At 46.4% G+C, this 11,099-nt stretch overlaps 1 protein-coding gene across 3 annotated transcripts; it reads left to right on the top strand.

The window, feature by feature from the left end:
• The first annotated feature begins 81 nt into the window (after window positions 1-81).
• Window positions 82-10,980, top strand: NFKBIL1 (NFKB inhibitor like 1). Of its 3 annotated transcripts, XM_086369355.1 has the most exons (5): window positions 103-341; window positions 757-859; window positions 1,483-1,759; window positions 9,855-10,076; window positions 10,201-10,980. In XM_086369355.1, the coding sequence occupies exons 3-5, from the start codon at window positions 1,495-1,497 to the stop codon at window positions 10,788-10,790; spliced, it is 1,077 nt and encodes a 358-aa protein (XP_086225481.1). In that variant the 5' UTR covers window positions 103-341; window positions 757-859; window positions 1,483-1,494; the 3' UTR covers window positions 10,791-10,980. The 3 variants fall into 3 exon arrangements, with proteins under 3 accessions (XP_086225480.1, XP_086225481.1, XP_086225478.1); XM_086369354.1 differs by lacking the exon at window positions 757-859 and having other exon boundaries at window positions 82-341; XM_086369352.1 differs by lacking the exon at window positions 103-341 and having other exon boundaries at window positions 836-1,087.
• Window positions 10,981-11,099: the final 119 nt, after the last annotated feature.

Genomic DNA, 11,099 nt, shown 5'->3' with positions numbered 1-11,099 from the left:
CTCCCCCTCTTCCCTCCCCCCACAACGCCTAATCCTTCTCCAGCTGTTTGCTGCAGCCTTTCACTCCCCCTGGGTCTTAGTGCTCCCCTTTTCGCTCAGCCTCCTGTACCGGGTGTCTCCCCCAAACTGATCCTCCCATTGATGGCTGGTCCTCCTTTCCACCTCTCACGCTGGCAGTACTCAGAATTACCGCCTGGTGGCAGCAGAGACCAGGTCCAAAGCTGCTCGCTAACTACAGCAGGTGCAGAGCTTTCCCAGTTGGAAGGAATGGGGGGCGGCGGCCGAGAGAAGAGTATTTAGGAAAGAAGGCGGCAGATAGAGATTGAGAATGGGGTGAAGAGGTAAGGAAATTATCATGCTTGGTATGTTGGGAACAGAATATCTGGGCTTCTCTGAATTCTTCCAACTTCTCTTCCCCTCTTTTTTCTCCCTCCCATTTCCATCTTTTTTGCTACATCTTTCCAATTCCAAATTTCTCCATTCATCTCATTTGCTTTGTCCTACAGTTGTTTTCCTTGTCTTTTACTGTATTTTTCTTCTATGATCTGTCCCTTCCTTGGCCTTACTGTGGTTTGGGGTTTAGTTTTGCATTTTCACTGCGGTTTTTTTCTTGTCTTTATCTCTTCTGTTTTCTCTCTCATCTCATCTTTTCGTCTATCACTGAACCATCTCCTCTCTCCTCCCAGTTGAGGGAGGCGGGGTTAAACTCCCCAAGAGCCTTTGCCTCTCTGCTCCTTTTCCTCTCCTGTCTTCCAGACTTCCGGTTTCAGACGGACCCTTTATCTTAAGTTCCCTAGTTTCCCCCCGGAGGCTGAGCCAAGGAAACACCTCCTGCCCCCTCGGGGAGGAACGACATCCGGTAACACGCCTCACAGTTCATTTCCGCCCTTTACCTGCTTCTCGGCTTGCGCCACTTCCGTCAGTCTAGAGTGTCTCCGCCCTTCCCGCCTCCCTTCCTCGGAGCGTCTTAAACACGGGCTTCGGGCCTACTGCTCCGGGGGTACTTTGGGGGCGGGGGGGGGCAGGTCTGATGAGTGACCCCTCCCCCCAAGTCCCAGAGGGAGAAGCCTCTACATCTGTCTGCCGGGTACATTATATTCAATTTCTAGATCATTATTTGAAATTGTCTGTGACTTTTTAAAATTAAGGTATCTGTTGATAAAAATTTCCCCCATCATTCTGTTTTGTATTATATAACAAAATCGTTTATGGAAATTTACCTGGGCTAATGAGCCTTTAAGTAATCATTTATCCTTTTCTCAAATTTTACATTAAAAAAAAAAGTGACCCCAGCGCCCCTCAAAATTTTTTTCAAACTTCTCATCTGGTAAAGGGATGAGGGTTAGGATTGGCCTCATTTCTTGTTGAAAATTATCAGAAGAAATGGGGAACCGAAGGGAGAAACAGAAGGCCAGAGATGGAGGGGGAGGGACCATCCAAGGCTGGGGTCTTGACTGCTGCCTTCTTATCCTTCTTCCTCAGCCCAAGAGTTCCATGGCCTCCACTTCCCGTCGCCAACGCCGAGAGCGTCGCTTCCGTCGCTATTTGTCTGCAGGACGGCTGGTTCGGGCCCAAGCCCTCCTCCAGCGACACCCAGGCCTTGATGTAGATGCTGGGCAGCCCCCACCTCTGCACCGGGCATGCGCCCGCCACGATGCCCCTGCCCTGTGCCTGCTGCTGCGGCTTGGGGCTGACCCTGCCCACCAGGACCGCCATGGGGACACGGCGCTGCATGCCGCTGCCCGCCAGGGCCCTGATGGTGAGTCTGTCTGGTGGGGAACAAGGTCGTGAGCAACTGATGGGGTCTGAGATGAAGGCCAGTGGTAGAAGAAATAAGCCAGTTATTTGGTCCTGGGACTCAGGGAAGTAGTTGACCAAATTGGCTTATGGCTATCATTTATGCCTTCACATTACTGAGCTACCACTGTCTGAGGAGCCCAGCATTACCCAAACAGCAACTAGTACTCAAACTTCACATCTCTCTAGATTGTTGTGTGTTAATTGCTCAGTAGGGTCCGACTCTTTGCAATCTCATAGACTGTAGTCCACCTGGCTTCTCTGTCCATGGGATTCTCCGGGCAAGAATACTGGAATGGGTTGCCGTTCCCTTCTCCAGGGGATTTTCCTGGCCCAGGGGTCGAACCCGGGTCTCCTACATTGCAAGAAGTTTCTATACCGTCTGAGCCACAATATCTAGGTTAGCAGCTACTTTTTTCTCTTAACTGGTTGGTTGCCTGTAGTATGAAAAATAAGATAGAGGGTACTCTCTGCAGTTACAATGCATGGATTCAAATCCCAGCTCCACAATTAACAGCTGTGTGTTCTTGGGCAAGTAACTAAACTTTCTTGATGCTTAAGTTGTCACTGTGCAAAATTAATTAGTAGCAACCTTTGCTGTGTGCCAGGCACTTCTCACAAAGCAACTCATTTAGGGCTGCCCTGGTGGCTCAGACGGTAAAAAATCTGCCTGCAGTGAGGGAGACCTGGTTTCAATCCCTGAGTTGGGAAGATCCTCTAGAGGAGGGTATGGCAACCCACTCCAGTATTCTTGCCTGGAGAATCCCCATGGACAGAAGAGCCTGGCGGGCTACAGTGCATGGGGTTGCAAAGAGTCAGACACAACTGGGGGACTAAGCACACAGGCATTTCTCACAAAGCAACTCGTTTAATCCTAACAACTACCCTGTGAAGATATAAGCACTAACATCATCCTTCACTTCTCAGATAAGGAAACAGTACAGAGAAGTAATTTGCCAAAGTCAAACAACTATTAAGTGGTAGAGCAAGGATTGTATCCCAGGAGCCTACCTGGATAGTCGCTGCTGTGTGGTACTTTATAGAATTACACAGTGATAACACCTGTGTTCAAAGCACTCATGCTGTGAATATGTTTTTAGCATCAACTGACACAGCACATAATGAAGCACCCAGCACGTGATAGTTCAGTTCAGTCACTCAGTTGTGTCTGACTCTTTGTGACCCCATGGACTGCAGCATGCCAGGCCCTCCTGTCCATTACCAACTCCCAGAGTTTACCCAAACTCATGTCCATTGAGTTGGTGATGCCATCCAACCATCTCATCCTGTGTCGTCCCCTTCTCCTCCTGCCCTCAATCTTTCCCAGCATCAGGGTCTTTTCAAATGAGTCACTTCTTCACATCAGGTGGCCAAAGCATTAGAGTTTCAGCTGCAACATCAGTCCTTCCAAAGAACACCCAGGACTGATCTTTAGGATGGACTGGTTGGATCTCCTTGCAGTCCAAGGGGCTCTCAAGAGTCTTCTCCAACACCACAGTTCAAAAGCACCAATTCTTCAGCCCTCAGTTTTCTTTATAGTCCAACTCTCACATCCATACATGACTACTGGAAAAACCAAAGCTTTGACTAGACGGACCTTTGTTGGCAAAGTAATGTCTCTGCTTTTTAATATGCTGTCTAGGTTGGTCATAACTTTCCTTCCAAGGAGTAAGCGTCTTTTAATTTCATGGATGCAGTCACCATCTGCAGTGATTTTGGAGCCCCCAAAAATAAAGTCTGCCACTTTCCACTGTTTACCTATCTATTTGCCATGAAGTGATGGGACTTAGTTTTCTAAGTTGATGATCTTAGTTTTCTGAATGTTGAGTTTTAAGCCAACTTTTTCACTCTCCTCTTTCACTTTCATCAAGAGGCTCTTTAGTTCTTCTTCACTTTCTGCCATAAGAGTGGTGTCATCTGCATGTCTGAGGTTATTGCTGTTTTTCCCAGCAGTCTTGATTCCAACTTGTGCTTCATCCAGCCCAGCGTTTCTCATGATGTACTCTACATGTAAGTTAAATAAGCAGGGTGACCATCTATAGCCTTGACGTACTCCTTTTCCTATTTGGAACCAGTCTGTTGTTCCATGTCCGGTTCTAACTTTTGCTTCCTGACCTGCATACAGGATTCTCAAGAGGCAGGTCAGGTGGTCTGGTACTCCCATCTCTTTCAGAATTTTCCACAGTTTGTTGTGATCAGCACATGCTAAGCACTCTAGCCATTGTTCCTGTGGGTATTAATAGATCCATACTCCTTTACCCACAGTTCTGAAACTCAGAAACACTCTGAGAACCATATTTTTTCATCAACCTGCCACCAAACTCATTTGGTGACAAAAATCTAACCTAAACTGAAGCTAATCTATTTATGATATGCTGTTATCCTACTGATGTCAGTATTCATACATTTCACTGCAGAAACATTCACATGTTTGGTTACCAGGGCTAGCCTAGCCATGCTCTCCCAGACTACCTGATATACAGTGTACCATTGTCCCTTGGTATCTGAGAGGGATTGGTTCTAGAACCCCCCACTCCCAGGATACCCAAATCCGCAGGTGCTCAAGTCCCTTTTATGAAATGGTGTGATGTTTGCGTATAACCCATGCACTGTCTTCCTGTAGATTACTTAACATACTTAATCCAATGGAAATGTTACGTAGATAGTTGTAGGCAAACTGCAAATTAAGTTTTGGCTTTTGGAACTTGATGGAATTTTTTTTTCCCCTGAATATTTTAGGTCTATGGTTGGTTGACTCTGCAGATGTGGAACCTGAGAATATGGAGGGTCAACTATATGTACTTTCAGATCAGCTCTTATCAAATCCTCCAAATATTTGCATTCTGGAAAGCCTTTGATATTGATGAGGGCTTGTTGATACTGTAGTGGCAGTGGAGGCAGCTCAGAAGAGGTACAACTCTCCCTAAGAAAATAACAGGTGCAACGCCATTTCCCCTTTTAGAAACTTTCCTTCTAGAATAAGAACATTAAATGAAAATCTCTTGGTGGATGAGCAATCTGAACTCAGTTTGATTGCTATTGTCATCCCCCCCAGCTCCCCAAGAATGTACAGGAACCTCACCGACACCCTGAAACCTCCCCCCATATAGTCAAAAATCCCCTATTGTTTAGTTCCCCTAACATAGTGAGATAGGCTGACCTATTCAGATATTTTTTAACTTAAAGAGAGGAGGTTTACAAAGTGCAGGCACCCAACTTGACAGTTGACACTGTATATGACAACAGAGCAGAATGCCCTGAGGCAGACCTCAGACCCCATCAAGTTCCAGCCCTGGCACTTAATGGGCTGTGTCAAGCCCTCTCCAGTTTAGCCTGCGTGAACCTAATTTGCTTCTCTAGAATGGAGGTTGTGGCAAGTGAGGCAAGCACTTGGTGCAGTTTTGGTATTCACTAGATGATAAGTCAGAGAAGGCAATGGCAACCCACTCCAGTACTCTTGCCTGGAAAATCCCATGGACGGAGGAGCCTGGTACACTGCAGTCCATGAGGTCACTAAGAGTCTGACACGACTGAGCGACTTCACTTTCACTTTTCACTTTCATGCATTAGAGAAGGAAATGGCAACCCACTCCAGTGTTCTTGCCTGGAGAATCCCAGGGACAGGGGAGCCTGGTGGGCTGCCGTCTATGGGGTCGCACAGAGTTGGACACAACTGAAGCGACTTAGCAGCAGCAGCAGGTGATTAGTAGGGCTTCCTTACTGGTCAGCAGTAAAGAATCCACCTGTAGTGCAGGAGATGTGGGTTTGATCCGTGGATTGGGAAGATTCCCTGGAGAAGGAAATGGCAACCCACTCCAGTATTCTCCAGAAAACCCCACAGACACAGGAGCCTGTCGGGTTAGAGTCCATGGGGTCACAAAAAGTCAGATAGGACTTAGTGACTAAACAACAACAAAAGATGAGAAGTACTATTATTTTTATTCTTTTATTACTCAGTTAAGGCTTCTTTAGTGACAGAAATGTCTCTTACAGTAGGTGCTTCCTTCATTATATTGAATTCTAAGAAACATGTGAGATTGATAATTATGGTTCCATTTAAGGATGAGGAAAGCAGGGCCCAGAAACTTCAGGACCTTGCTGAAATTTCACCTACACTCAGGTCACTCCCAGGCCCTCAGGCTTTCCTTCCTCCTGGTCCCCTGCCATCCTCACCACCAGGTGGCCTTCTAACTCCTTGGTAAGAAGGCCCATCTCTAGGGACCATTCTGCCTTAAAATCCAGGTATTTTCTTTGAACAGATGAAGTGACCCAGAATTTTCTGGGGGAGGGTGGATTTCCCTTCAGCTCCCATGGTGGGTCCAAGGGATGTGTCAGTTCATTCTGAATTGGCTGGGCTGGGTTGTCACACCCAGTGAGATACCAGTGAATGGCCACTACCTTTGAGGCTTTTAGTAACACCTCCTACGAAGGTGGTCTTAGCTGTCAGAGACCCCTGTATAAACACACCTTAATCCAACAATAGCCATTCTCTGCCTTCAGCAAGAATGAGTGAACGATGACAAACAGGGTCATTTTGTCACCATCTTTGCAAAAAGAATAAGTACAAAGCCAGCTTGATTTTTTGTTTTTATCTCCTGAGTGTAGCATTCACTGCACCTCTGCCCTGTGCCAGCACAGTATGAGACATTTCCCATCCATTACCTACTTTGATCTGCTCAGTAGAAGTAGGCTGTGGCCCTGCTTTACAGATGACTGAGCCATCCGGTTTACGTTCCCTTTGCCTTTCCAACTTAACCTCCCACGGCACACCCACAAACCTGAGACTCCTGCTCCATGACTCTGTCTTCAGTGACCCCAAACCTGTTTTCAGCAAGCATGCCTGTCTTTTATCTGCCTCTTGCCTGTCGCCTTCCTGCCGCCCTAGTAAGTTTTCCACCTTGCTAAGTTATTCTCCCTTCACAACCCAATGTAGGCCCCCACCTCCTTCTAGAAGCCCTCTCCAACCAGCTCGCCCACTGTTACCTTTTCTTCCTCTGCATATCAATCATCACTGAATATAAACTTCTGATCTGGCATTTTTTAAAAGTGTTCTGTACCAATTAGTATCAACATCTCATTAAGACAGAAATCGTGTCTCGTTTTGGGGAGGAAAACAGTGCTTCTATCACTAAGATGAAGAACGTATTTATGCCACAAAGCTTTTTTTCACATTTATTTTTCCCAGTATAAAAGTACAACATATGAATTAAAGAACATTGGGAAAAGTTGATCTATACTGTTAAATTGTCAGTAAATTTGGTGTTTCAAATAACTGGAGAGGGTGGTGGTGAACTATTTAATAAATGATAACCAGACCATTTGTCTTCTCTGGAGAAAAATAGTCTTACCTTACACCCGACTCAAAAGTAAATTACAGCAGATTAAACATCTAAATGCAACAGGAAGGACTCAAATTCATGAGAGGGTTTTCTCTGGGGGATAAAACTTGGAAGACAGTATCAAAGAAAACTTTAGTTTTATCTCTGATGGTTTTTTTTTTTAATAAAATTATTTTGCAAAAATGAAAATACATTCACATACTTTGTGGTAGGAATAGGTTGCTTATCATACTATACTTGGTATTTTTTTCTGGTTTTGAAAAAAAATTTTTTTCTAGGAATAAATATAGTAGGAAAAAACACAAGGGCATAATCTTGGAGTGGAGAAAAACCCTCCTAAGAATGAAATAAAGTCAAAAGCTGTAAGTTGAAAATAGACAGATTTAATGACAAAAACTTTGAAAAGATAGAGGAAAATATTTACAGTATATGTGAAATAAACACAAAGGATGGGTATCCATATTATATAAATAATTCTCATATCTATCTGTATATTATCCAGGGGAAAAGTAGACAAAGAATATGAATATGAAAAACTTTCATTAATAAAGTCTTTTTTTTAATCTATCAGATGGGCAAAATTTAAAGGGTTGGTGATATTCAGATTTGATAAAGGACTTGACAGGCGCTCATATATTCTTTTTTTAAATATTTTGATAATTACCTAGTTTATTTCAAGAATAATTGAATAATATTCCTTATCACATATAAAAAGTTTCCTGAAAGTGATAAAACTGTAATTTCATTAGGTACTCCTATTTTCTTGATGGGGTATACCTTGGCACAAATTTTTTTGAAAGCAATTTGGCAAAATTGCACATTTTGTTTACTCAGAAATTCCCCTTCTGAGAATCTACCCCACAGAAGTACTGTAAGGAGTCCACAAACACATATGTGTAAGACTGATCATTTTTGGAAACAAAGTCTTTCTATTGGGGGTGGGAAGGTTTGTTTGATATACACAATGGAACACTACACACTCACAAAAAAGAATGAGGTAGGCTATGTATACTCCTGTGGAAATTATAAATGAACTGCTAAATGAAAAAAGAAAGCTACCAAACAACATGTAACTCTTGAAAAGAAATTGTCGTGCATATGTGTTTATATACACCAAGACAGGACTGAAAAGGGACCACACCTAGCTGTTAACAGTGATTAAATTTATTCTTCAATCTTTAAAAAGAAAAGAAAATTTCATATTAGTTATGTCCCTTTCACATTAAAATATCAGCTAGGACTTGGAGGGAAAGCTACTCATAGTCTACCACCCTGAAACTAGAATTTTTACATATTTCTTTCAAATCTGTTTTTCAACCATTGATTTGGTCTCTTTTCACACAATTGTGATTGGATCCTATATACAGTTTTGCAGCCTGCTTTTTCCCCACACCAACAATCTTTAGTGGCTATTTAATATTCTGTGCCAGATTTTACTCATAAGTGTTTTATAGTTGGAGGGCTTACCCCTTCAAACCTATGAATTTTAAAACCTCCCATGCAAACCTGAGCACCCACCAACCCTCACACCTGCTGTGAGCCCTGGTGAGAAATAAGCTGTTGAAAGACAAGGCCAGTTGCTGGGTGGGACAAGTTAGGAGGACTTGTGACAGGTCACATCAGTACTAAAGAGAAGTTTCCCCGACCCTTCATCCTGATGTGGTTTGCGTTGAATGACACTCGAGTGTGCCAGGAGATGGGTAGGGGGCAGTGGGCCTTGGCCAGCCAAGGCTGGACCCATTCTATCTTGTGCCTTCCTGGTACTGACAGGACGGCCCTTCCTCTGTCCCATCGTTTTGCCGGGCAGCCACTGTGTTCTAGCATCAGTGAATAAAGATTGAAAGACTGCCTGCCGGCCCACTTCCTCCTGCCCTAGGGAGAAAAAGTAGGTCTACAGGAAGGGAGGGTGGCTTGCTCACCTTCCTCTGTCCTGGGAGTGCAGGGGGGGCTGGTGGCTGTGGCAGGGGGCACTGGTAGGTGCAGTGTTGGCACTCAGCTGACAATGGAGCAGGTGCGTTGAGGTCAGGACTCAGGAAGATGGGTGCTCAGGCATGTCAGTCCCTTTCCCGGTTTCCCCCAGCCTCCTGTCAGCCAGGTTGGGACCTTCTGTCTCAACCCCTTTCCCCTGCCTTAGGTCGGCAGTCATTTGGAAAGAGTTTGCCCTGCTGCTGGGAACATTTCAGTGGCTTAAATTCATTATTGGACTACCTCTCCATTACCCTCTCAGCATCCCCTGGCTAAGGCTGGCTGAGAGATTTCCCTGAGAATATTTATTTTTCTCAGCTTACTGAAAAGTGATATAAAAAGAAAAATATTATGTATTTGTATATTTATAGTGGTACAGATCAGGGTGTTCAGATATTCTATATAGGATATAGTTTTGGATGAGAAACACAATAAAAAGTACAAAGTAACGCTATTTTTCAAGCCAAAAAATGGAATATACAGTCAAAGGGAGGCAAGCTAGAAAATATTTGATGTAGTGGAGCTCCCAGGACACCAAATTGGTCTGCAAAGACAGAATATTTTAAACCACCACACTTATTCATGATGTAAAGTATCAATAAGTATTTGTCAGTGACAATGGTTGCCTAGTACCCAGGAGGCATCCGTGTGGGCAACGCTTCCATTGCTCTAAGACCAAGGGAGTGAGTGACCTGCAGATTCAAGATGGCGGCCCTCCCAGCTAATTTGTGCTCACTGCTGTCCCGTCAACAGCCTACACGGATTTCTTCCTGCCACTGCTGAGTCGCTGTCCTTCTGCCATGGGAATAAAGAATAAGGATGGGGAGACCCCAGGGCAGATTCTGGGCTGGGGACCCCCCTGGGATTCTGCTGAGGAGGAGGAGGAAGATGAGGCCTCTAAGGAACGGGAATGGAGACAGAAGCTGCAGGGAGAGCTGGAGGACGAGTGGCAGGAGGTCATCGGGAGATTTGAAGGTAAGGATGCCATTTCCATCCACAGCCGCCCTTCCCCACTGGCTTCCTGTGCTCCCTTCTCCCGAGCTGCCCATCACCTCCTCACAGCCTCTCCGAGACCACCCCCACCTGCCCTCCCAAACAGATGATGCTTCCCATGAGACCCAGGAACCCGAGTCCTTCTCAGCCTGGTCAGATCGCATGGCCCGGGAACATGCCCAGAAGCACCAGCAGCAGCGGCGTGAGGCAGAGGGAGCCTGCCGACCCCCACGGGCTGAGGGCTCCGGGCACAGCTGGCGGCAGCAGGAGGAGGAGCAGCGGCTCTTCCGAGAGCGAGCCCGGGCCAAAGAGGAGGAACTGCGTGAGAGCCGAGCCCGGAGGGCGCAGGAGGCGCTCAGGGATCGCGCTCCGGAGCCGGCCAGAGCTGGGCCCCGGGCAGAGCACCCCAGAGGCGCAGGGCGGGGCAGACTCTGGCGCTTTGGTGATGTGCCTTGGCCCTGCCCTGGGGGAGGGGACCCAGAAGCCATGGCTGCAGCACTGGTGGCCAGGGGTCCCCCCTTGGAGGAACAGGGGGCTCTGAGGAGGTACTTGAGGGTCCAGCAGGTGCGCTGGCACCCTGACCGCTTCCTGCAGCGATTCCGAAGCCAGATTGAGACCTGGGAGCTGGGCCGAGTGATGGGAGCTGTGACAGCCCTTTCTCAGGCCCTGAATCGCCACGCGGAGGCCCTCAAGTGACGCTGAGGGGAGAGCGAGAAACTGCAGGAAGGGCAGGACAGTAGGAAGGTTAAGGTCAGGAGGCCAGTACTGAAGGGCAGAGGATATGGGGTGGGAGCAAAACTGGTAATGAGTGGGGGTGGGGGGATGCGGGCCACCACCCTGCTCCTTGGCTCTGCCATTTCCTAATAAGACCTGGTTCCACGTTGCACACCCGGTGTCTCCTCTGCCTTTTTCCATCACTGTGGTTTTCATCACCCATGACTTCTCATTTCCCACTCCACATGCCAAAACCCGCAGCTCCTATACCCCTGCACCATGCGGGCACAC

The sequence above is a fragment of the Bos grunniens genome, chromosome 23 (assembly GCF_055505025.1).
Source record: "Bos grunniens cultivar Pamir isolate PY7600 chromosome 23, Bosgru_T2T1.0, whole genome shotgun sequence".
NCBI lineage: Eukaryota > Metazoa > Chordata > Mammalia > Artiodactyla > Bovidae > Bos > Bos grunniens.
The sequence above is the reverse complement of the archived record's forward strand: the minus strand, read 5'-3'. Positions and strand labels throughout refer to the sequence as shown.

Bases quoted from the DNA above. Each gene is read 5' to 3' on its own strand.
- NFKBIL1 (XM_086369352.1), top strand. From the start codon at position 1,031: ATGAGTGACCCCTCCCCCCAAGTCCCAGAGGGAGAAGCCTCTACATCT. The intron at 1,088-1,482 runs GTACATTATATT...CTTCTTCCTCAG, and splicing joins CCTCTACATCTGTCTGCCGG to CCCAAGAGTTCCATGGCCTC. The intron at 1,760-9,854 runs GTGAGTCTGTCT...TCCCGTCAACAG, and splicing joins TGCCCGCCAGGGCCCTGATG to CCTACACGGATTTCTTCCTG.